This window comes from Mercenaria mercenaria, chromosome 3 (genome assembly GCF_021730395.1).
Source record: "Mercenaria mercenaria strain notata chromosome 3, MADL_Memer_1, whole genome shotgun sequence".
Taxonomy (NCBI): domain Eukaryota; kingdom Metazoa; phylum Mollusca; class Bivalvia; order Venerida; family Veneridae; genus Mercenaria; species Mercenaria mercenaria.
In genome coordinates, this window is record NC_069363.1 from 89645300 (window position 1) to 89672413 (window position 27114).

At 33.8% G+C, this 27114-nt stretch overlaps 2 protein-coding genes across 5 annotated transcripts; one reads left to right on the forward strand and one right to left on the reverse strand.

The window, feature by feature from the left end:
• Positions 1-513: 513 nt before the first annotated feature.
• On the reverse strand, positions 514-15054 carry LOC123524108 (band 4.1-like protein 3). Of its 4 annotated transcripts, none has more exons than XM_053539236.1 (12): positions 14765-15054; positions 13496-13611; positions 13105-13209; positions 11740-11782; positions 9879-9999; positions 8513-8692; positions 7184-7271; positions 5994-6146; positions 4783-4874; positions 4239-4339; positions 2430-2536; positions 514-904 (listed from the first exon to the last, which is right to left on the reverse strand). In XM_053539236.1, exons 2-12 carry the CDS (start codon positions 13553-13555, stop codon positions 872-874), a joined length of 1083 nt encoding a protein of 360 aa, XP_053395211.1. In that variant the 5' UTR covers positions 13556-13611; positions 14765-15054; the 3' UTR covers positions 514-871. The 4 variants fall into 4 exon arrangements, with proteins under 4 accessions (XP_053395211.1, XP_053395210.1, XP_045157971.2 ...); XM_053539235.1 differs by having other exon boundaries at positions 4227-4339; positions 14765-15040; XM_045302036.2 differs by having other exon boundaries at positions 4239-4402; positions 14765-15029.
• A 4797-nt stretch (positions 15055-19851) lies between these two features.
• On the forward strand, positions 19852-25385 carry LOC123524106 (toll-like receptor 7). Its single transcript, XM_045302033.2, has 2 exons — positions 19852-20618; positions 22598-25385. Exon 2 carries the CDS (start codon positions 22603-22605, stop codon positions 24133-24135), a length of 1533 nt encoding a protein of 510 aa, XP_045157968.2. The 5' UTR covers positions 19852-20618; positions 22598-22602; the 3' UTR covers positions 24136-25385.
• Positions 25386-27114: the final 1729 nt, after the last annotated feature.

A 27114-nucleotide genomic window follows, 5' to 3' on the forward strand; every position in this document is an offset into this window, starting at 1 on the left:
TTTGCCAAACACGTTTAAATACATTAAAAGGCACATCGTATGAACCGAAAAAGTGGTATTCCACAACTATATAACCTCGAGACAAATAAATAAGGTCTCCTTACACTTCCTCATACAATCTTTATTTGAGCCGTGCCATGGGAAAACCAACATAGTGGCTTTGCGACCAGCATGGATCCAGATCAGCCTGCGCATCCGCGCAGTCTGGTCAGGTTCCATGCTGTTCGCTTTTAAAGCCTATTGAAATTGGAGAAACTGTTAGCGAACAGCATGGATCCTGACCAGACTGCGCGGATGCGCAGGCTGGTCTGGATCCATGCTGGTCGCAAACCCACTATGTTGGTTTTCTCATGGCGCGGCTCATTTATTTTACATACTGTTATGATCTCTATATCATATTCATTATCAATACGATACAACATTATTATGTGAAGAAATATTCTATTTTTTTTACAATAGAGTTCTTTAATAATATCATGTATATATTTGTAGGGGATAAATTCCAAAAATGTAGAGATTTATCTGTTTTGTTATTAGATATGTCTCTTTAAAACTACATGTTACAAATCAAAACAACACTTGTAATGTAAAAATGTACATTGTAATGTAAAAATGTACATTGTTATGCAAAAATGTAAAAGAAGTTGACGTCTGAGAAACATCTTGTCTAAATTTGCTTAATAAACACACCTTTACAAAACGAAAAACGTGTACATTTGCAAATGTATATTATTTCGAAGTATATAAAACGGTCTCGATTCGCAGTCAGTGTTATAACACCTGTTATTACATGGATATCTGTAGATTCTGCTCTATTCGTACACACTGAAATCATTTTCCGATGTCACACTTTTCACCTCCCGGTAAATGATCATCCGACGCACGCTTTGTATGTTGTGATCACCTAATTAAAACGCAAAATACATTGTATTATTTGTAACCTGAATATATAATATCATTTAAAACACTGAAAAATACTGCAAAAGTATTTGTACCACGTTCCTATTTGTTTTGCTACATTTACCATTAGATGTTATTTGTTAAGGTTAAACAGTATATCACAAAACCACAAAAATGTTTAGTAAACGAACAACCTATCATACTGTTTGTCCCGTAGAATTGGATACTTAAAGTATTATAAAAAAGAGTTGCCCCCATTAAAAAGAATGCCATTTGTAAAGAAATAAAAGTAAACAATTGTAAAAGAACGATGTTGTAAATGATGAGTTTTTAAAGGCGTTTAACTGTCCAGAAGTATGGCTCCTTTATGCAGTCCCTTTCCGGCATTCTATACATGTACGAGAAAATTAACAATGGTTTTGTAGAATGATATAAATGTTTTATATGCTTTTTTTCATGTCAAACAATTCTTTCTTTCTATGATTTGGTGATGCTCAAACGTTTTTGTCCGAAACAGGGCCATAACTCTTGAAACAACCTCAGGTATTTTGTGGTAGTGTACATATATATTTTAACTTGCTATACATGCGTAAGGTGTGTACTATTTCAAACCTAACACATGGTACTACTGGGTAACATATAATTTTTGCCACTACTGATCCAAGCTGATGCACCACTGTGTGCCTTTTGCTTGTTTATCCCTTGTTATTTTAATGTTTTACTTTGCATATGTAGAGGAGTTCAAGTAATAATTGTGTTTTCTACGCTTATTTTGCCATAGGTTTACGCTTTGAGGAGAGAGGGGGCTGGACAGTCACTGTTCTCATGAAACGTTGATTTTCTTATTTGACTTTTGACCTTGCTATAAAAAGACGTTGTGTGGACACAAAGAGTTAGAGCAAATGACGTTGGTCGTGCGCTATGCATTTTGCCTCGTCAGATTGACGGTTTGGAAGATCACTGGTCAGCAAATACCATATTTTAAAAATCATCCAAGAACTGACTTTGCAAACAGGTTTGACAATATAACCTTATATTTAAATGGCTATATGAATATAGGGTAACGTTTGGATAATGCTGTCTTCTTGGAAAACGTATTTTGCTACTGAATATTTTATACTTTCAAGTGATTAAATTGTAATGCTTGAAAAAATACATAATTATTTCAATAATTTGTACCATACTACTTTTATATTATGCGATCATGGGTGGTGTGACCAGATGACTGCCTCGATCCTTGCAACCAAGTCATAAGTTGCCATTGCAACTCCTTATAATAACCCAATACATGCACCAATAAGATCTAAAAGAAGACCATTTGGAAGCAAATTAAGAGCGGATTCACTTTGACTCAGTCTGTTCATAGAAGGTAATGAAACGTACAACACCCCATATATCCACATAGCATCTTCTTAGTCATAGAATTCAAGTGTACATTGACCCTAAACTTGTCCAAGAAACAAATAAAAGAAAGACATTAAGTGTTCATTACTATACAAGTATAAAAGTAAATTCCGACGAATACAAACCTCAGCTCCTTGATGATCTAATTTGTCTGAAGCGTTCTCGCATGTTGGCCGCTTCTGTACTTTGCTATATATCTCTTCAGTATTTCTGTCTCCCTCCAAGATGGCATCTGGATCACAAGGTTGATTGGTTTTAGAAAGTTTAAAACAAAATCACTATTTTTGCTACATTTTCTAATTAAAAAGTGAAATACCGTCAAAATAAAACTGGGAGAAACGGTACGTAATGTGCAAATTGACATTTTGATCTCAAATATTTGTGTGAAGTTTCAATCACGTGCTTGGACAAATGTCAGAAATATTGAAGAGTCAGTATTTCGACATTTCAGATCGTGTCAGGAAACAAGACAGAATTATAGAACATTGTACAAAATGTATATGGAATTACTTTATGATCCATACGATCTGTTTTAAAGTTCCAGTATACATCTTCATTTGTTTAGATTTTTAAAGGGGTAAGGTGTCGGCCGCTCAATTCAGGGGTCGTGGGTTCGAGCCCTACTGGGGTCACGACCTTGACTTCTCATAAGATGCCCGTACTGGTTTTTCAGGAACTTGAGAGTGGTTACAATAAGCTTAAAGCTTTCATCAATATCGAGCTAAAACAAATAACTAAACTAAATTAACTAAACTAAAGAAAACATCAATATTGTAAAATTTAGTATGTCAAGAGAGGGAAAAGATTTGTCAAAATAAAAACCAGAGTAATGAAACATGACGTGCAATTCACATCTCACATGATTGTGTGATATTTTTATCAAATTCATGAAAAGGTTTTAGAAATATAGAAAGAAATGACCATTTAGTAAAAATTTCAAAATGAAAACGGGACATAGTTTTGTCAAATCACAAGACATAGTTATGGAACCTGGTATGTGAACATGTCTTTAGATCCTACAAACATATTGTAAGCTGTATTGGTTTCATGTATGGAATGGGAAAGGGACGGATGAAACTGAGTGATTCCTATAGAGTTCCCGTATAGTCCCCCAACAAAGTTTTCTTGGAGTATAAATTTATAACGACACGTTTTATTTGCTTGTTGCTGTTTAATTTCATAAATTGACTTTACCGTGAAATCTTCTAACGTTTGTTCACAAAATCATGATTTCGTAGATTTGTCTACTATACTGTTATGAGAACACAAATCAAAAGATATTTCACAAATTTTATGTATAAGATTATCTTATATTTGATATCTAACTGAAATCTTAATTAGAAGTATTCTTGTATTTGAGTTATTATAACCTTTTCATTGTATAAATATCATCATATTATGCTGATAAATATCCCACACTGCTGCCGGATACTAAAAGGTTGCATGAAGTAAGTACCCCATTACTAGTAAACCAATACCTTACAGGAATAGCAAGAGTAGTAAATATGTTTGTTGTCCATTTTACCCAGTTTTGAGATACATAAGTGAGTTTTGGTGTCAAATACGCTATAACCATGCTCCTAAATCAACTGATTCCACAACTGTCAGCTACAGACATCTGCGATAGTCCATTTAAAACTGACGGACGTAGGTCCATATACACGTGCATTATTAATGGTATCGCATTTTCAGCCTCTATGCTACTGTGACATGGCAGTTTAGCTCCTGATTGACTGAAATGTACCTACATCCACCAAAAAAGATTATACATTTCAGGCCAAAAGGCTATCAAGTTTGACTATTTTCACTCTCAAGTGAACACCTTTGACCTAATTACCTCAAAATCAATAGGTTAGAATTTAAAAAAAAACTTAGGTCTTGGAGATGTTGTTTTCGTCGCATAAATGATTTAATTTACTCACTGTCAGCTATACCTTTGTGCTTATTACCAAATGACCTTCGTTCAGCAGTACGCACTATGTGTGGTTCTTCACGTTTTATCATTTCTGCAGCTTTTCTTGCCTCGACTGCAGTTCTACCAGAGTAGAGAAAACGAGATGAAAACGTTGATGAACTTTTGGGAAAGGCTGTTTCCAACCTGCAGATCAAATAGCGCTTTTATACTCATAATTACACACGTTAACGTTCAATATTTGTCATTTGCAAACATGTTTGATGTTTCTTTTAAGATATATGTTTTCCAATATGAAAAATATGTTTTACTTTTTTGAGGCAGATACATCTTACGGCATCATGTAAATAATTGTTGACGTACAAAAATAAATTTCTTGCACAAGAGTTCCAACTGCTAGGAAATGAAACAGGGTATTGTAGAAGTTATATTACCAACATTTTTATAACTTACTATCAGAGTGAAGACAATCGAAGTCATATAACTTTTACCACCCGGCCAAAGATATCCTGACTCTAACTCGACAGAGCGCTGCTGTTATTTCTGTTGTTTTTATGCAAACTCACCTGAAGAAAGCATGGTGTTCCACGCAAGATTTCCATAAACTCTTTGCTAGCTTGTAGGTATGGCATCGAAAACCGATTGTGATTTCGTGTTGCTAGAAAAAAATGTAAAGACTTTTGTTATCTAATTTTTCAGGATACCTAGAAACATCAAGTGATGTTACCCTTTTTTATTTGATTACCAAACATCATTTTCCATGACACCAATTGATATATTGATTTGGCTTCCATCTAACGTAATATATAGAGGGCATTTGATGGTTCAGTCGAACATGTTTGTTTTTTGTCCTCTTATGAGGTTAAACTATGATAAATGTAACAACTGAAAACATAAATCAGTTGAAACTTTTCCACAGACCTTTAACATCACATATATAATAGTTTCATTCATTTTAAACAGTCCTTGATTAAAACAAGAGCAAACTGTTTAGACAAAACACGTAAATGTTGACAGATCAATACTTGTATATTAATTTAGTTGTGTAGGTATGACTAATGAAAAGTATTGCAAAAACCACATTCTAGAAAATTGATGCTTTCATGCTAGTGAAAAATACCCATGCGCGCTCAAAAGCAACTGTAAGAGAGAATATATAACCTCAAAGTTATACATGTTATATTTACGTAAAAGGCTTGGAATAACAGAACATAAAACGTAGTATATCCAACAACTCTCAAGAGATATTTCTGTTTAGAATTAGTGTCATTTGTATGAGTTACAGTATTTTGGGCAACGTACATAATTTTGCTTAAAGCAGAGATATGGTTTGATACAAAATGAATTTTTAGACCACACAAATTATATAACTCCACACGAATGAAATTTAGCTGGAGTATTTTTTAATTGAGAGTTTCAGTAATTTAGGTTTTACAAATTAACTAAAGCCACAATATGGAATTTTGTTGTAAAATACTTGCCCCACTGCGTTCCTTTATTTGGTTGTTTTGTCCTCGTGCATTTGCTTTGTATTTGAGTGTGTGTGTTAGAACTGCGCCGATTTTAAATGTATTTATTTAAGTAAAACACAATTTTGCTATCTTTTATTTTGATTCTATTATGCCCGTTATCTAACACAGAAGATAAGATATAGTAGCGCTCTTTCTTTGTCGATACCAACGTTAAGCACGTGTTAACAGAAACAAGCATATAAGAATGTAGAATGAGCAACTTGTTTTCAGACAGTTTACCTCTTCAAATAGTATCAATTACTCACCTCTCTATTAATGATTTTAATTTTTAATAGGTCCCTTACAAACTCTATTTTCAGTATTTTAGACCACACAAATCGACTGATCCTTACTCTGTCTTGGTATACAGAAACACCATTGGCACAGATCCCAAGGGACAACTTTTTGTCTTCTGCATCCTTTAATACAAATTTACAATTGTCACAATAACTAATATATTCAAGAAAATTGCCATTTGAATTAATAATAAGTTTTCCTGTAATTGTCTTTATTTATATATTGATAAAATGTTAACTGAATTTAATAGGTTACTAGCTCTTTGCTGACAAATAATTGCTAAAAAATTTTGAAGCTGAATTCGACATTTCCATACTGTATTCATATAAATTAGAACCAATATTCATCAACATTTCAAATATAAAGTTAGATGTAGCTTTCAAATTCTTAAAGTTTTATTAGCACAATTCTTCAAGTAATTGAAATATTTCAAAAACATTTTGCTTGAAGATAGTTAGATAGTTCCATTATAACATATGGTCTGCATATGGTCTGCATATTATCAGCACTACAGATTTTCAAAGTTGACGTTGAAATTCAACGTATTGGTACACGGCTTTTAAGAGTTCTATAAGAAGTTTGCAGTATCTGAGCTCTGAGAGTATATACAAACGTGTCATTAAACGGAATGTGACGGGCTGCAGAGTACCTATACGTCATACCGCTTCAATAGTATTGTGGTAGAGCGCCCAATTCGAGTTCGGGAGTTTGTGGGTTCGCTCTATTGTCGAGTAATGCAAAGCAAAAAAAAAAAAAAAAAAAAAAAAAACCGTGAAAAATGGTACTCGTAGTTTCTCGTTTGGCGCTTAGCAACCAGTTTAATGTAACACGTGTCAACAAAGTTCTCAATGCCATATAACTGTGATATAAACATTGTTGAAAAAAGATACTAAACCCGAACACGCACGCACGCACATAGACAGGCAGGCACGCAGGCATGCAGGCAGGCAGGCAGGCACGCACGCAGGCACGCACGCACGCACGCACGCACTCACTCACTACGGCAGAACGGACGCACACAAGAACGGACGCATGCACATACGCACTTTAACGTCGTACTCAATCACTCACTCACTCATTCACTCGTTCGTTCACTCACACACTCCTTCACGTACGCAAGAACGGACGCACACAAGAACGGACGCATGCACGTACGCACTTTTACGTCGTGCATATCCTCTCCGTACATATTAACGGTTTTAGCGTTCTTCAGAAAATTAGCATCAGCTACAGCTGGAGTTTGTCCTCTGGAAAAAATAAAAAAGAACAAGTGTAATTTATCTCAAAAGCTAGTGAAATTCAAGATAAAACCTGCTCCCCAATCGTACAAAAATATTGCGGCTAGATAGAACCTTGATCAATCGGTAATTTAGTCGTAATTTAGCAAGATAAAATTAATGTAAACAAATTACATAGCTGAACTTAACATGTCCAATGACATTATTATAGCAAAATGCATCCATCTCATAAGTAATGGATGTAAAACCAATTAAACAATTATTCAAAATTCAGAAATTATTTACTTTGGTAAATTGTCTTAAGGTATTAAACCACCTGTCATTGCATTATTTAGAATCAAAACTGTGTCGGTGTGACCCTAAACCCAACATATAACCTTATGCTGTGGTTTAATGAAAACCAACCAAAACGTTTCTGTTCATTTGTAATATTAACACGGAAAATATCTATTGTTTATGTTGGATTAGATTATTTTACAGATATATATCGTCCACTTTATATGATATCTAAAAAGAACGTAAGCACAAATGCAATTTTGTAAATGATATCTTAAATACGTTGTGACAGAAAACTTGTATAGGCTGAATGTAATATCAAAAATTCCTAAGAATATAAAAAAATTTTGGTTGTAGATGAAGTAAAAAAATTGAAATATATTTAAATTTAGGAGATTTAACTACCGGGACACGGGCGCAATATATGTACATCATAGTAGTTAAAGGATGCGCATTCATCTTTAAAATCTCACCTCCTTTTTACACTCATGTATTGCCTGGTTGAGATTTCTGTTGCAATTTTTTGTGCTTTCCTTGAAAATTTTATTCTTACCATTTTGCGCACAAAATTATATATATAAAAATATATATATAAATGTTTTATAATACATTGATAATGATATATAAATGTAGCATATTTTGAAAAGAGACAATGGGGAAAAACTAGTAATGGCATGTTTAAAATCTTGACGATTAAAGTTTGTTTGTAACCTAAATGGGTTGCAAATAACATAGACGTGTATTCTGATAAAGTTTTATTAAATCATTTCAATTATATCCGATTGTACTCGTGTTAGATGTTGTTCCATTTTTGACGAAATTTCACCAAAAAAATAAGTGTACTGTTAGAAATATGAGATAGATTGCCAAGGTATCAACATGCAGCTACATTTGTTAAGTGTATTGAACGTTTTATTATATACATTTTTTAATAAGAGTATTGATTTGTTACCCAGTGTTGTTTGCTCATTCACCTGTGAGTTTTGTGAAGTTCGACGATTTTCTTTAAAAGATCTATATTCTGTCCCGGAGCGAAATTAAAGTCATGTATATATTCGACGGAGTCGCCGAACTTCTTCTGGTCCCAGTCGCCCAATTCGGCCTGTACAGTGTATGAACCGAGGAGTGCGTATGTGGCAAAGGAACATAAAAGTCTGAAGGTAAAAATGATATATATTGTACAGTAAAGAATATATCAGAGGCTCAAACCCGAGGTAGATAAGCCCCATCAGAATGCAGGACCATTCTTCATCAGACTACTTCATTTCAACAACATGGCTACTGACAAAGTGACATTGTTCTATGGCAATTATAGACTACCCAGCTTGTTGATGTAGCATTCTGTCTATCTGTTTCTTTAAGTACTTCTAGTCAGGATTATTGAAACAGACTCAAACACACCACTCAGACCCTGACATTACTCTAGTCCTAAATTTCTAAAATGAACTTGTCCGTCTTTTAATTTGGACATAACCATTAACTGTTTAAAAGGGATGCATACCAGAAGCAGACTGATTGAATGGCGAAAAGTGCAGGTCATGATCAGACTGCACGGATGTGCAGGCTGATCAAAATTTGCACTGATCGCAAAGGCAGAATCAATCCTGTCCAGCATAGTAAGGGTTATGAATGTTTTGACAAAAGAATTTCCAACGGGATACCTTACATATAAATAGATAGATAAATAAACAAATAAATAGATAAATGCATCAAAAATGTTTAAACGATGCCTCAAAGAGTTTAAACACTGTTACTAGATTAACACATACGTTATTTATGTAAGAGTAATGATAAATATAACCAATAAATTCCAAACTATGCTTATAGTGTTAAAAATAATATTAAAATAAAATAAGGTATTGTTGAAAAAAGTAAGACAATTCATGACATTCAACACATAACGTAGAAGTTAAAACAAGAACTTTGTAGATGTCTAATACATTTTGAACTTAAGTATTAATTTATCATACTATTGTAAGTCCCGGGAAACCAAAAGCTGGTTTCGAATCCTAGAATACGACAGACTCGTATGGATCATATACAAAATAAATACAATGTAAATGAATAAATCAGTTGAAACACATTGTTCTTTGTTTATCAAAGCAATATATCTAATTTATTTCTGGTCTAATAATCCATGATTTCTAAAGACAGAAAAATCAAAACATATATCGCCTAAGAATAATAGCTTGTATCGAGAGGTTATGGGCGGATGTTGCAGCGGAAATATGGTGCTACTTTAAAGGAACCCCATGCTTCCAGCTGCATAATTAATAATTTTATTTTACATGCACTTACCACTTGCAACCACTTTAAAGATGTTGTTTAAACAATATTTACCTGCCATTATAGAGATCTTTCCTGACTTGTAAACTTAGCTGGTATCTTGTGATGTTTTCTTTCAGGGTTATTGGATCTGGAGGATAAAACTTCACATGAAACTCGAAAAGCCATGCTCCTCCTAAAAAGCATAATCATGCATACTGTTTACTGTCAAAACTATATCTATCAATGTTTGTTTGTTTATTTATTATTGGTTTATTCCCCTTTTCTATGTGACAGTTATAGATTAACCTACCTAGAATTTTTCAACACGACACTGACGAGATTTGAAAACGCAACAAACATACGGCTGAATATATTTTTACTGCAAAAAGCATCACTTTGAAATGTTCAACACATACACACATCTCGATACTCTATACCAATTGTGGTCAAATTTAATCAGCACAACAGACTGCAACCCACATCTTTGCAAGGGTTCACAATTTATCGTTACAGGAGGTTACTGAACAAATATTTATTGTAGTACGAAAGACTAGAAGTATTAATTTTTTTGTCTTTCTGATACTAGTTATGGTGTTACTTATGGCGTTGTTATATATCTTACGTTATATGTTAATAATTTCATCACAGATCATGAAAAAAGCCTTGAAATGATATAATTTTCGTTTCGATAGGGAATCTGTATGATGACATTATACAGACCTATGGAAATGTATGACCGCAACTTTACATATTATGTAAAAAAAATTCTAGTGTTTGCTAACTAACAAACAGTTTCTAGTTTGCAATAGGTTCGCAGTGTAACATGACATGAAAACTGCTATATGTTTTAACAAATCTTGCTATTATTGAAGGGTTAATTCAGAATTTTTTATAAATAATGTATTTGTGTCATTGTATATTTAGAAAGCGATCTGAACCTAATCGAATTTTGAGTGTGTTCACAGAGGAAGTGCCATAAAACACAACATTCCCATTTTCATCCTTTAAACGCGTAAACTATGCTATGCTTTGCTATAAGATACTTTTAGCATATTGAACCACTCTCGACTCTTCTTCCTGGAAAAACAGTACTGGTGCCATATGAGAAGGCTTGTCGTTATCCCGGATTAAGCGGACCGACACCTTATCCATTAGACCACCGCTGCCATTCACGGGCTTTTTGACTTTAAATCTCTGTCTTTTCATGATAATTAGTTTTCTTATGTCAGGACTACATAAATAACAATTGTATGTAAAACATTGTTGAATTTGTTTTGTCTTAGAAAGTCTTATTTGCTGCATGAACAACGGTGATCACACCTAGGGTATTATATCATCACTGCGAAAATATCTAAATCAAACCTCAAACCCAAGAATTTTTCTTTAAAAAAACATTTCACTCCTTCTCACAGTCATCAGTTCTTACCTTGGCAACAGTTTAAATCATGATATCATTTACTGACCATTATTAAGTTTATACTAGTTAATCAGTTTGAGGTCTATTGTCAAAAGAGTTCCATAACTGATATTAATCACTCTTCACACATTATTCCTTATAGACTCTCGTGCTACAAGAGAAACTGCTTTCTGTTATAATGCTGAACGCCAAGCAAGGAAAATACTGGTTCCAAAGTCCTTGGTACAACGCGGTCTCGGCTATAACCTTTGAGTTGCTGTACTCGTATCGGACGCTGTAACAATAAAATCTCCTTTATACTATAACAGATTAAACCAAGACTTACTCGTCCTCCAAAGGAAATAAATAAACCATGTCTCCACAGTGGACCACTCACTCCACAGAAACTTCTTGATTAGATGTATAAAGGTTGCTCTGCACTACACTGATACATTTCTCACTCGTCCTTCTAGTGTTGTCATTGATAATACATGCTAAGGGTATTGTAATGCTGTTTTACCGTGTTGTATCACTTACCTTTTACTTGCTTTGAGATCTTTTTTGTGTTATTCAACCAGAACTAAAAAGAAAATAACAAATTACACATTATCTTCTATTAATCTGACAAAAAAATTGTAACAATGGAATAGTAATAGACTGGCATCAGTCGTTAGAGACTTTTAAAATTAATATCTTTGCCATTAAATCATCTCAAATAGCACTTTCAGAAAAAAATACAATATTTCTTATCTCTGACTGTTGCGATGAGCATAGAGAGAAAAGGGTTTTCTCAGGAATTATCAGTGTCATTATGAAGAAAGAAATAAACTTTATTACAGATTAATTGACATATATTTGACTTTGACAAGTTATAAAGTATTATAAATTCTGCTTATTATCTAATGTATAGTAAATACAACTGTATTACAAACGATTTAACTATAAGGGACACATTTAGCTTGTTTGAAGAATAATATATTATGTAGTGTACATATACATACACATATATAAATAAAACAACAAACAAATGCTCAAACTACAGCTCGTTTAAATGGGTCAGCCGTGGGTGTACTTATAAAATAGACTTGCCCGGTTTATAGGTTGGTCAGGGCTACGGATATGTATTGTATTTTGCCATCGGAATATTTCTATATAATGTTTCTTCCCCTTTCATTTGGATCCGTCCATGTTTACAAACACGTTTGTTTATTTTATGGACTGTACAACTTTGTTTTCAAACCTTTCACATAATGTTATCGTATTATATGAGGTTGAAAAGGAGCCTCAGGTGAGGGAAATCAACTGAGTATAAGGAAAAACAAGCTAGAAGCCTTGACGGACCTAAGTAGAGTTGGAGGGCTTAGTACCTGGCAACAGAGGTCCTATATTTACATATCAGTTGGTAGTACTGCAGCATGTACAGTACATGTTCTGTTGACCTAGTATCCTATAACAAGCTACAGTATTATATGTCCGTATTTTTTCAATCATGGCAGCCTCTCTCACTACTGAACTAGAAATGGAATTTCATAACTCCAAATATGGTGATACCAGTTCAAATTCATGTAGACTTATAACTGAAATAACTTCAAATCTAGCCTAAAAGCGGAAGCTATTTATTTTATCTCCAAAGAAATTGTCAAGTACATTCTTTTATTTGTTCTATATATACTGCAAGGTGGCTAAAGCTGAAATTAACAAACAAAATCCGAGGAATTTTATACATTTTTTTTTGTAATTTTAGTGCTGGTTTGGGGACATTATGATAACCCACAACATAACTAACTTGCCCGACTATTTGACTTGAAGTTTAAGCTACAGATTGGAAAAACACATACAATTTTTATTTTTTTTCTAAATCGTAGCACTAAATGTTATGTTTTTGTATATAACATTTCTCACATTTCTGTTAGTTTCATCCCTGAAAGTTAACCCAAAGTAGTCTGTCTCTATTAGATTGATGTATTTTGTCACTTCATCAAAGACCAAGTGTCCGTTAGAGTTTTTCTGCAATTTAAAATATTGTGTTAACAATGAACCAGTATAAGATTCTGACTTGTTCTGCTTAAATTTCCTGGTCCCAAAGGATACTTGTGTCTATGGTGCATATTTTCTGTTACAGAATATAAAAAATAATTTGTAAACGTGTTTGCAAGATTTTTACATCAATAAAGATATAATCAAGCCATGCAAAGCTTTTCAATGACTTTAAATCGACCAAAAAAAAAAAACAAAGACCAACTGAAACTAGCGATTCTTTATAAATTCGCCAATGTATAAAATTTCAACTTACATCAATCCCTTTGAGCTCGAATGTGCTGCCATCCAGAAGGGCTACCCTGCACCAAACCATTTCCTTCCGGTTTTTTTATTGTAGGAAGGTGAGACTTCTAGCTTCTGAACCGTCTACTTTAATTATACAATTCAGAAAATCGTATAAAGAACACTCACCGTTTTAAGCAGGCTCAAATCTTACAAAGACAGTAATGCCGTGTGTTTTGGTATGTTTTATATTATATCTATGACTGCATCAACTTTTACACATAATTATTTTATTCATTTATTTTGCTGGGTTGAACGTCGCACCGACGCAATTATAGGTCATATGGCGACTTTCCAGCTTTTATGGTGGGGGAAGACACCAGGTACCCTCCGTACATTATTTCATCACCGACCTTCCGTAAGACAGATGGATGGTTTCCTCACATGAAGAATTCAACGCCCAGAGTGAGGCTTGAACAATGAGGGGCAAGTGATTTGAAGTCGGCGACCTTAACCACTTCGCCAAGGAGGCCCCTATTACACAGAATTAATATAAGATTGTTTACACCAGTATATATACCATTTGTTCGACAAATTAACAAGAAAGACATTTCTACATCAAACTGTATACGCACTACATGAGAAATACTCGAGATGCACATTTCCGAACCGTCCTATTTCACTCAAAATGCATTTTTGCAGTGAATAAATGTGATTAAAGGACGTTCTACATGAGACTGCGCAAAATCTGGAAAATAGAATCTTTTTTCTTCCACCACGGAAGCATATTTTTACCAAATTACTGACCTTACTCCTGTAATAGTCTAATAAATCAGATCTAACGCATGACAAGACACTAACGATAAGAAGCCGTAATGTGAATTATATATATGAACATCTTTAAGTAGGTTCTTAAAATACGATTTCAAAGAAAATAATACGAAAACATTTGATATCATGGTAACAGGAAGTGGTAGTACATTTGTTTTCCTGTTCTTAATGCCTGGCAATGTTAGATAATTAATTCTCAATGGTTTGAAAAATACATTTTTCCAGTCATCATGAAAAAGCGGAATGAAGTTATTTCATAGACCTGTAATATTGCAATAAAATTCGTTACATTGTGGTCTCGTGAAAATGTTTTCAGTTAAGACCTGTCATTACAAATATAAAAGTTGAGAAAGATTTAAAATCAGTTTTTTTTAATTCTAGTACTTAAAACAACAATACAATCCCGTCATCTAATAATGAGAGTTTCTAAGCCATGTTTCTGTATAAAGCTATTAAATATTTCTCTTACATTCATATGTAGATCGATGTTAATCTTTTATCATGTAACTTATTCTCCTTTGATAAAATGTTTCATCAAGCAATAACACAAGTATCCTCGCAAAGTTCAAACTACACCACGTCCGTTCAAGTATAGATGCGCGTGTTGATTAATTACTTTTATCAATTGAAACAACGGAAGTATATCTTCTAACACTTTTCTACTCAAAATAGTAAGATACATAGGGTCCGGAAAGTGAAGTTTCGAGTGGTTAGTCATAATTACATGTAAATGATATAAACAAAGACGCTGGCATTACCCCTCGATTTATATGAATAAGTGTCAGCACAGATGGGTAAAATGTGTGACAATCGCTCACCGACACCCTTGACAAGTTCAATGTCTGATTGGGCCCATAAAGACAAACAGGATTTATTAGGCATACTCATTCTTTGTAAACATAATAAAATGTATTGAGATGGTAACAATAAGGGCAGGTACTGAGGAGTATATAATGAGCATTGAGTGGTATTTGAGGAGCAATGAGAGGTATTACTGGCGCTTTGAGAGGTATTTGTGCAGTATCGATACGTACTTGTGGACCGTTTTAGATATAACATGCGGAATAAAGTCAAACATACAATCGTACTGACTGTTGCTGACTGCAGTGTTAATAATAGACATTTACGAATTAAGTCTACGTGGACTGTGAACACCTAAGACGATCGATTTTTCAAGGGGACCGTCTCAACATGATAATTTTAATTTATGTTTGGTAGGAAAACATTCCTATAATGATGGTAAGGTCTGGCTTAATATGTCACTGCACAGGATAATATTTGGATATGTCTGTCCGTCCGTCTGTTCGCCAGAGAAATGTTTTGTTATACATATCGCAAAAAGTATTTGATCTAGCGTCATAACACTTTCCTGAAATGTTCTTCAATATTATAAGTTGCGCATCTGCGACAAAGTTGAAAAGATGAGCTAGTCTGATCGCAATGTATCCGTATTCCATCGTCGTCGTCGTCGTCCAACATGAAACAATCTAAACTGGGTCAGTCGGGATCAAAATGTAGGTCAGCAGGTAAAACATTGTAGAAAACGTAATATCTTGCGTCTCCATTCCTTTGTTGTTATTATACGCCCGAAGGGACGTATTTTGGGATACCACAGGTGTTCATCTGGCTGTCTGTCTGTCAGTCTGTTTGTGTGTCTGTCCGTCTGTCTGTCCGTCTGTTCGTTAACAATTTCGTGTCGACTCCGCTCCTTGAAGGATTTTAAACAAACTTGAAACAAATGTTATCCACATCAAGAGGACGTGCAGAGCGCCTGTATCAGGTGACTTGCTTTAAGGTCAAGGTCACACTTAGGGGTCAAGGTCATATGACTTTGTTTCGTGTCCGCTCTGTAACTCTTGATCTGTATGAGGGATTTTAAAGAAACATTGCAAAAATGTCCACCACATCGAGTCGACGTGCAGAGCGCATGTTTTGGATGGCTAGATACAAGGTCAATGTCACACTAAGGGGTCAAAGGTCATATAACTTTGTTTCGAGTGCGATGTGTAACTGTTGAACTGATTGAAGGATTTTAAAGAAACTTGGCACAAATGTTCACCACATTGAGACGACGTGCAGAGCGCATGGCTCGCTTCAAGGTCAAGGTCACACTTAGGGGTCAAAGGTCACATGACTTTGTTTTGTGTTTATGTTGCTTTGCATTGCTTGGTTTTTGGGTTTATTTGGCATATCCATTTTTTGTTCACTTACAATATTTTTTTTATTGAATTACTTCCCTTTTATGTTACTATAAATAGGTTATTTTGTAACATTTTTATTACTGGCCGTAGGGAAAAATCCGATACCACTTTTCTGTGGTACAACATGGATGGTACCTGCAACGTTAAGGTGTATTTTGACTTATCTGTACTTGGTAATGATTTTAGTGGACTTAGAGTTTTTCGGGTAATTTCTTCCCTTTGTTGTCCTTTTCGTTTGGGCTTCACCAGTAAAGTTCTTTAAATTTTGCTCCCATCCCCTGATATAATCCTTCGGGCGTATATTGCCCCGCTTGGCGGAGCACTTGTTATTTCTGTATTAGCCGCGTTAAAGACTTTGTATTCGTATAACTTTATTGTTTTAATTTGTCAGTAGTGGATGGACGAAGAGATGGACAGCTTTTTTACTAGATAAATGAACGGAAGATAGGAAAATAATCAAAATAAAAAAAATCTTCCCATTTATACTGTATTATGGCATAAACATGAATGAAATGAAATTCATTTCTTGTTGACAGTTTTCAGTTTATACAATCAATCCGATATGTTTTCTTCTACACACAAGGGATGCACAGACATGTACGGTTCTTGAAAGTCGTTGTCGTGAGTGCCTCCATATAGAGCTTAAACTGAGCAAAATCATATTGCGATAAAATCTATTGCCTCTATAATGCTCAGAAGTTTTTTTCTATGATTTAACATAGTAGTATAGTTATTGACATCAGATAACCAAATTTAAGTTGAACTAGACTATATAAAAAGACAATCTTTCTGAACAGTTTTTAAGTAGAAACTAGGCCTTCAGACTGTTGAAAGGGCCTTTCTATGATATGACGAATCGACTGACTTTTATATCCCAGATAACTGTATTTTAATTTTGTATACATTTAAAAAGAGAAATGTTCTGTCTTTGGACTAAATTTCATAAAGAAAATGTGGCATCTAGAGTAAGTATAAAGTTTTCAAAAAAGGTAGATAATTAAAAAATGGGACGACCTAGATTACGGTTCCTTGTCCCTACACTCCTTCTCACTGACTTCTATAAGTTTGTTAAGTATGAAATCTATCTTGCATAGTATTCGAGTTATGCCCCAAAGAAGGTTTAAAAATGGAGATTATTAAAAATGGGACCAACTACAGTTATGGTTCCTTGTCACTGCACTTCCTTTCAATGAGGTCTAACATTGTATAAAGTTACGACTTGGTATCTTCAATACTTATTTGGTTTATCATCCGGTCAAGAAGTGTCAGAAGGGAGGTAATTCAAAGGTGTGACCACATAGAGTTATAATTTCTTGTCAAATCAGAGTTATGGAGATTGATTTTCCTTGTGTAGACTTCGATAGTAAATAATTATTTTAAGTTTCAAGTCAAAAGCTTTAATAGTAACAGAGATATTTGAAATTATCAAAAATTTTAACAAAATAATCTAAGTTAAAAAAGGGCATAATTCTGTCAAAATTCAAACAGAGTTATGGGGATTGCTTTTCTTGGTGTAGATTTCGATAGTAAATAACTATTTTAAGTTTCAAGTCAATAGCTTTGACAGTAACAGAGATATTTGACTTTATCAAAAACTTTAACCAAACATTCTAAGTTAAAAAGGGGCATAATTCTATCAAAATTCAATCAAAATTATGCAGATAGTTTCTCCTGGTGAAGCCTTTGATGGTAAATAACTATTTTAAGTTTCAAGTCAATAGCTTCGATTGTAACAGAGATATTTGCCTTTATCAAAAACTTTAACCAAAAATTTTAAGTTAAAAAGGGACATAATTCTAACAAAATTCAAATCAGAGTTATGGGGATTGTTTCTACGCGTGTAGACTTAAATAGTAAATTAGTATTTTAAGATTCAAGTCAATAGCTTTGATAGTAACAAAGATATTTGACTTGATCAAAAAATTAACAGAAAATTCTTAATTAAAAAGGGCATAATTCTGTAAAAATTCAAACCAGAGTTATGGGGATTGATTTTCCTTGTGTAGACTTCGATAGTAAATAACTATTTTAAGTTTCAAGTCAATAGCTTTGATAGTAACAGAGATATTTGACTTTATCACAAACTTTAACCAAAAATACTAAGTTAAAAGGGGCATAATTCTATCAAAATTCAGTCAGAGTTATGGGGATTATTTCTCCTGGTGTAGACTTCGATAGTAAATAACTATTATAAGTTTCAAGTCTATAGCTTTGATAGTAACAGAGATATTTGACTTTATCAAAAACTATAACCAAAAATGCTAAATTAAAAAAGGGCATAATTCTGTAAAAATTCAATCAGAGTTATGAGGATTGTTCTTCCTTGTGAAGACTTTGATAGTAGATAAGTATTTTAAGTTTCAAATTCATAGCTTTGACAGTAACAGAGATATTTGACTTTATCAAAAATTTTAACCCAACGGAGACGCCGACGCCGACGCCGGAGCGAGTGCAATAGCTCTACTTTTTCTTCGAAAAGTCGAGCTAAAAACAGGCACATCCAAATTTATATCACCTACCGCATAGTGATGATATAATAACTCAAACCCTATTGCCGTTATAAACTCTTTTTCATATCGCGCATAATATAATTAAACTATGTTGAGACGGTCCCCTTGAAAAATCTATCGCCTTAGGTGTCCACAGTCCACGTAGACTTAATCCGTAAATGTCTAATAGTACATGTAGTACACAGGTTTATTAATTCTTTAACATTACAGTTACGGTAATGTGCAAATTTTCTTCAAGATTAACAAATGCCGAACTGGTAAAAGATTTATTCAAATTTGAAATCAGATACGTTGAAATCTATATTTAACTTCCCTGTATTCAAAATCAATAAATTTTGTGGTTTTGCGATCTCATTTTTGTGTACTTCCGCTTTCTATCTCTCCTATATGTATTATGTATCACATGGCTTGTTGTGTATTAGAGCCGCGTCATTAGAAAACCAACATAGTGTGTTTGCGACCAGCATTGATCCAGACCATTCGCGCAGTCTGGTTACGATCCATGCTGTTCGCTAACAGCTTCTCTAATTGCAATAGGCTTTGAAAGCGAACAGCATGGATCCTGACCAGACTGCGCGGATGCGCATGATGGTCTGGATCCATGCTGGTCGCAAACGTACTATGTTGGTTTTCTCATGGCGCGGTTCATTTCTTTTTTTTTAGCAATATCATATTATTAATTTTATTAATTTTGATTGAAGGAGAACGCTTTCCTTTAACTCCTGTTCTGCTTTTCGAAAGATCGTTAATTCGTTGATCAGTTTAACGAAGCATAGTAATGTCCCTGTGGTCATTGTAATTTAGATTTAAGAAGATTTTAAATCTGTGTTCAACAAATAACTGACAGCTTAAAGATCGAACTTGTAACCATAACATTGGTAATTGATAAGTTTCGACATCAGCGTACATGTAAGTTACACATATATCCATTTGTATATTATAAACCTTTCCAAATAAGGTAAATGACGAATATTTAGAAGATGATTGTGAAATGTGTTTATTAACCGTTTCATCAGGAAGTTTATATAAACATGAACCATCGACAATTATATACAAGACGTTACTATATCAAGTGATATTTGAACTTTCGGCAAATTGACTAAATTTAAACATTTGATCCAATTTTCATTATATAACGCTTCATCGTATTCATTAAAAAGTGTATGTTTTTATAGTTTATTATATATACAAAAACTATGATCAAATAAACAAATGAAAACAAAACAAACAAAAAAAAAAAACCACAATAATTTTAAGGTCACAGTCTTCATCCCAAAGTGAAGAACGAACACTTTTGCTATACACGGTCTGCAGGTGAAGCATAACATTAAGAGATAATGTCCTGCGTGACTCTTTTAAGGTTTTGATTTGCAGATAATTACGAGAATACTGTAAATTACTTCAGAGTGTTATGTACATAATTGAATTACAAGTACCGGTGACACTATCATTAACCTCTTTTTATCACAGCATCGGTTATATTCAAGATTGAAAATATTTTTATTCGACACACAAGGATGATCAAATTACCATGTGTCATCTTGCATTAAAAAATAGTTAGCTTTTAACAGTTAAATTTCAAATGAACTGGAAAGCGGATTACATTACAGAGGTTAGATATATATTTTATTACAAAAAAGTAGGGACTTTAAACAAAGTAGTTGAAATTAATCAACTACAAAATAGTATTAACTGGGATTAGCACTAGATTTAAAACTTTCTTTTGTTTCTCTTCCGGTTTTAACAATAGTTTAGATATATTTATTACTTCTGCTTTTATATTTTTGTTAAGGAGAATGTTACATTTCTCGCATACATTTTCAATAAAGTTTTTTCCCAGTAGTGCTATTACAGACTATACTATTTGAACCTTCTTACAGATTACTTTTTATGTTGTAAATTCAAGTTGAGCTTTTCTTCATATACAGAGAATGGAAAGCTAGACGTTATTGCTGCATTTGATAATGTATCTCGTTATTTGACTGAAAATCTCAATAAGGATAAAATGTTTATTCTGTTAGATAAAACTAAAAATTCGGATGACACTTCGTCATCTGATTTTATTCATTGTGAAAATCAAGCGGTCACTACCCTTATACATCATCGACATAACTGCCTTATATACTCCAACCTGAACAATTCTAGTAGATGTTCGTAGTAACTTTTCAAGTTTTACTTAAAACATTATAATTTTTTTTACTCTTTTATAGTTTCGATCTGTTCCTTAAAGTATTTTTCTCGATTCAAAAATATGTTTTAAAAGACTAGATAGCACTACGCTGTAGATAATGAAACTTGCCCGGAACTCTGTATTATTGTCCACTTTAAAAATTTCATAATGTCTTTTCTGTGAACAGACAGTAAGTTTGCCTCACTATTTTTAATACGCCAAAATAGCATGTTTTAAAATCTGAAATGCATAATAAAAATCACATGTAGAGTATTAGGCTAATAGGGTAGTACAAAAGAACGTAGAAGGCCTTTTAAATTTTTCCTAACACTCTCCTATTTATCTGGCAGCGAGTTACTGTACATGTAATTCTTATCTATCCACATGTCGCTTATATAATATTATTTTACACATAAAAATCGATACTCTACATTTCAGTATAAGGAATTTCACCATTTGGACGGAAATGTTTATCGGCAACATTTATCGTTTCTGTATTTCCAATTAATTTGCTTTACCGGATAGTTTAGTCATGCTAAGGAACGTATTCACCACATTAAGAATAATTGTCTTCCGCAGAGCTACCTTGATTATACATGGCATTACTAAATTGCTAAATTAGATAGGGAAGAAGTTATAAAAAGTTTTTATGTGGAATGCTGTTTACAAAGTGCTCCAGCTAGCTATTTACAGCAGGGCGCATCACCCCTTCCGAAATTCGTTCCGCTCTGTTGCCCCATCAGGCACCCCGCCCTTTTTACCTTTTAAGTTTGAAACGTCTTCATGTTGCATGTTACGGCAATTGTCCTGTTGGTAATACATAGCAATGGTTCTACCGTTTTGAGGCACACCGCATCGCGACTGGTGGAACAAGTGGACGACTCCATGGTAAAAACAAGGAAGATTATCCAACAGGGAAAGCCACGCTCTAAAAACGCAGCCTCCCAAAACGCCCACATGATGAACACAGGAATATCACCCCCCCCCCCCCACACACACACACACGGACAAAACAAACAAATAAAGGAACACAGTGGGGCACCGCCTTCCAACGGTCAGTGGCAAAACCACCACTTGGGAGCTTAAACCGGTTTATGGTGCACCAAACCTCACTCTTACCCCTACTATGTTCCAAATCCACAGGACAGTGTAAATAAATTTCTAAATTACACCAGGCCTAATCCTTTTTGGTGTATTCTTACTATTCTAGCCTGTTTCGTCAGTCATTTCATTATGTTTATCTTAATGCTATGTTTTCTACACATACTCTCCTCATTGAAGGTAAATAAGTGGGCCTAACTAAAACATGAACGTGCACAACTTTCACAAAGAATTATGAACCCGGTTTTATTCTTCTAACTGACAGTATGAAGGTCAGGATAAACTATAAAAAAATAATAGTATTGTCAAATATATTTCAGAAGTCATGCGTCACATACTACACAACTTCCTTTTCCTCGCTGTTCTAAAGTTTATAACAGGCAAAAATGGAGAATTTGTGACCAGCTTGATGGACGACTGTTCTTTGGAAGAAACTTCTGTTATATGTGAACACAGCCTGCCACAAGTTCTGCCCGATAACGTATCAAGTGTTATAGTCAAAGACTTCTTACATGTGAGAATAAAGAATGAAACGTTTACACATAAGAGCTGGATGACGATATATTTCCTGGATATAACAGTGAATCTTCATGTGAAGTTTTATCTTTATGATTATAATTTTTCCTCACTCAAAAATTTGAAAACACTCGGAATACATTCCCCTGAATTAACAAATAGCGACCAAAATCATATTCTTTATGGACTTATGAAGCTGATGTCGCTGAATTTGTCATCGTGTTATTATCTAAATGCGGCAGCTATATTAAACATGTTAGAGACACACGAAGAAAGCGTAGACACATTGATTCTTGACCAGCTGGCGGCTTCTAAAGACCGCTATCTAGTTTTAGACGGCGCATTTTTTAAATTGGTTAGTAAATTGAAAATAAGGAAGTTAAGTTTAAGTGGATGTAACTTATTATTTAGCGGTTCATTTCAAATAACTAATTTATCATTTTATTTAAATGATTTTGATATTTCAAACACGACACTGATAGATATCAGTAATACGTCTTTAAGCACAATACTATTGAAAACTGTATTATCTCACCTAAAGAGTCTTGATTTATCCCTTATTAAATCTAGATTCTTTGATATAGATTATGGTGCACTTGACAAGAAAAGACTTATTCCGATATGTGACGGGAGTATCGATAATTACATTGGTAGTCTGTTTCTCAAAGTTGAACATTTGAAATTAAATGGAATATTGTCTAGAAGTGTAAGGATAAACAATTCTTTTTTTAACCTGTCAACATGTATAAGTAATCTCAAGTCATTACAGTTACGATCAAACAAGTTACACTTTTTAAATTCAACAATAGTTTGGCCAGACACAGTGCAACTATATGAACTTGACTTATCTTCAAATGATCTGGAATATTTATCCCCTTTTGCGTTTGGAACTATCTTGTCATTAGAAGTATTTCTCCTTGCTCACAATAAATTATATCGCATGTCCTCTTATATGGAATTCCAAAATCTGCTCTTTCCTTTTAAACATTTATGGCACCTTGATATGTCACATAACCAATTAAACAAACTCCCCTTTGACTTTTTTTCTCATAATATTAATTTAACTATACTAGATCTGTCCCACAATGAGTTATCTTCAATCAATTTTAAAATACGACATCTAATTAACTTACGTTTTCTAAATATGGAACATAATAAGATCCTCTTCATTGAAGGTTCCGATGTAAGTAATCTTGCGTTGTTAATAGAAACTATGCCAAAACCTGTCGAAATCAGTTTTGCTCATAATCCTTTGCTTTGCATCTGCAAGTCAAAAGAATTTATTACATGGTTATCTTCGTATATTCAAGTAAACAAAAAATATAATTATGTATGTACATAAGAGGGAAATAAAATTCCACTTGATGATACGGCACTTGAAAATGTAAAGTTTCTGTGCATACGTTCAACAATAGTCGCAGTTTCAGTATCGATAGGCCTAACAGTGTTTTGTAGTGTCTCTCTTGGTACTGCAATTGTTGTGTACAGGAAGAAACAACAAAGAAAAGCAAGAAAACGGTTCAGTTTTCTAGAAGATTTTAGAAATGGATTACTGGAACAGAAGTTTTTATGCTTCTTATCGTTTTCCAGTGAAGATGAAGGACATGAAATCAGTGAACTTTATGAACAATTAACAGAATCATTAAAAACATTGACAGGAATAGAGCAAGAACTGGTGTGTGTTGGCAACAGACAGTTTAATCTAGGCTTTCCAATCGTTGATGAAATATTACGCAGTATAACGGAAAGTTGTGTTACAATTTTTGTGGCTACAAACAACTTCTGTGAAAGCCATTGGTGTCAAATGGAACTTCGAGAGGCCTACGAGCTCAATAAACCCATAATACTTATTTGCAAAGAGGAAATTGACTTAACAACTACGCCACCTTTAATGTTGAAAATATTTAAGCAATTTACACGAGCTAAGCTCGTTTCAAAGGAAGATGGCGGAATTGAAATTTTACCAGACTTTGAACAACTCTCCAGATCAGTTGTAAAACATGCGTCGTGGCATTACGAAAGAAGAACTAACTAGAAATATATTCAGTTCGTGTAGTTATAGACCGTATATTCTGTTACGAACTTGTTTAATTTTATTTTTTAATTTTTTTAATTCATGAATTATTTTTAATTGAATAGCATTTTGTGATGTATATTTTAGAAATATTAATAAAAAATAATACTTTCAAACATAAAGCAATGCTGCAAGCATTTTTATAGGCTGTTATTCAGACTTTGACCAAAATTGATTTGTTCGAAACTTTATCAATAGAGCATTTACACTTATTAGTGTTCATGGAGTGATTACGACGTGTTAGATTTTCAAGGAAGTAATCTTATAATTTTCTTTTCCTATCCTAGTTGCCCGACCAAGATTTATTTTACCACAAGTATAAATTAGTAAACATATTTTGCCTACGGAAAGATATGAATGTACGAATTATTGTCTTATAATTGTTAAAGGTTTGCATTGAAATAATTGCATATTTAGCCACAATTCTTTAGATATGTAAGTTTGTCATGTTATTGTTACCTGTGTTTTTCTCTACTGTGCGCACATCCAATATTGATTAGAAATAAACGAATTTGAAAGCTAAACTTAGTCTTTAGTGTCAGTCGGTTAAACTATCCAAATATCTATCAAATGCAAATGTAAAACTGGAAATTTTATCGGCATCGAAAGAAATGGTCCGCTATTGAAAAAATTTCATATCAAAGGGAGTAAGGGACATTCACAAAATTTCATAGACAGCATTAAAACATACATGTCTTAGCTCTAGATGTAATGTGTTTTTGGTTTTCTATAAAAGCAGAATACGCGAAAAATCAAAAATGTCATAAGATGATGCTTAAATGTGACTGACCATCCTTAAATTTCATTCTTCGAAAATTTGTCAGTGTGTGTGTGTGTGTGTGTGTGTGTGTGTGTGTGTGTGTGCTCGGGTTTAACGTCTTTTTCAACATTTTTTTATCAGTAATATAAACGACGGTGTCTACTTGTAGCAGTGAGCACAACCCGGTCACATTATACTGACACCGAGCTGACCAGTCCTAGCACTACCCTCTTAATGCTGAGCGCCGAGCGAGGAAGCTACTTGTACCATTTTTACGTCTCTGGTATGACGCGGCCGGGGATCGAACCCACAACCTCCCGCACTCGAAGTGGACGCTCTACCACTAGGCTACCGAGGCGGTTAAATATTTTCAGTATGTTCTGCGATAAAGCAAAAGAAACATTGCATCTTTCAATAATTTATTGTTGTTAATTCTTAATTTGAAACAAAATTTCGTATGTTAATTGTTTTAAAATAATATTCTTTTGAATGTTTGTTTTCATGCTACAAGTCGCTAAAACAGGAGCCTGCTATAGTGCGCGGTACTTATATTGGACAATATCAACAATCGTTCAAAGTAAAGAAAACAATTTTAGAAATAAAAATATAAAACTTATAAAGCCGTCGCACTAAAATTTGGTGATTTTGCATTATTGATACTCTAATCAGCTAATCGATGTACAAAGTGAAAAATGTGTTCCACCTGAAGGTATTGTGTTCCTTCTCAATACTAATAAACAAAACACATGAAATATATCAACAGATTATTTTGAAGCATAGAATGCAACCAAGCAAGATAAAAGCAGTCTCGGCTGTCCATTACAGTAATCGAAAATATTGTGTTCAGTGGAGTAGAGTGTTTTAACAATCAATCTATCTTCCATTACTTTCTAAACCGGGACATAGACACTTTCGCGAACTTCGAGGCGCAAAGATTGTTAGTAGAAAAAAAATAAGGCCAGGTATTAGAGATCTAAAAGATATACAGGGCAGTCTGAAAGACAGCTATATCCCCCGCCGCTGTTACGTATAGTGAAAGGATTGATAATTTGACCAAAGTTTCATGAAAATCATTAAAGTGGTTTAAGAGATACAGTTTGGACACAAAATCGAAGGCTCAAAATTTTAACCTTGAGTAGTTACCTGCGTTTGTTGATTTTGTAAAGCCTTTGATGTTGTGTATAGAAATTGGGTTTGCTTAAATTGATTAGATATGGAACACTTTTAAGAATAGTAAAAATGTTACAATCTATGTACGAAACTGTTAAATCATGTGTAAGAATTAAAGGAAGTTTATCAGGTTTCTTTGAAAGTCATTCAGGGGTAAAACAAGGAGAGCAATTGTCTCCCATTCTCATCATTTTCTTTATAAATGATATGTATGCGTTTTGGATGAATGATGCAATAGATGTTTTAGCTTCGATAATATACAATTATTTTACTACTCTTTGCACACGCTGTTTTATATTCATATTCAGAGGAAGGTT

Excerpts from the sequence above, each read along its gene's own strand:
- LOC123524106 (XM_045302033.2), top strand. The coding sequence starts at position 22,603 with ATGCGTCACATACTACACAACTTCCTTTTCCTCGCTGTTCTAAAGTTT.
- LOC123524108 (XM_045302034.2), bottom strand. The coding sequence starts at position 13,555 with ATGGTTTGGTGCAGGGTAGCCCTTCTGGATGGCAGCACATTCGAGCTC. Across the intron at positions 4,875-5,993 it reads TTAAAATCATTAATAGAGAG|CAACACGAAATCACAATCGG; the intron begins GTGAGTAATTGA and ends ATTTTTTTCTAG. Across the intron at positions 2,537-4,226 it reads GCACAAAGGTATAGCTGACA|ATGCCATCTTGGAGGGAGAC; the intron begins GTGAGTAAATTA and ends CTTGTGATCCAG.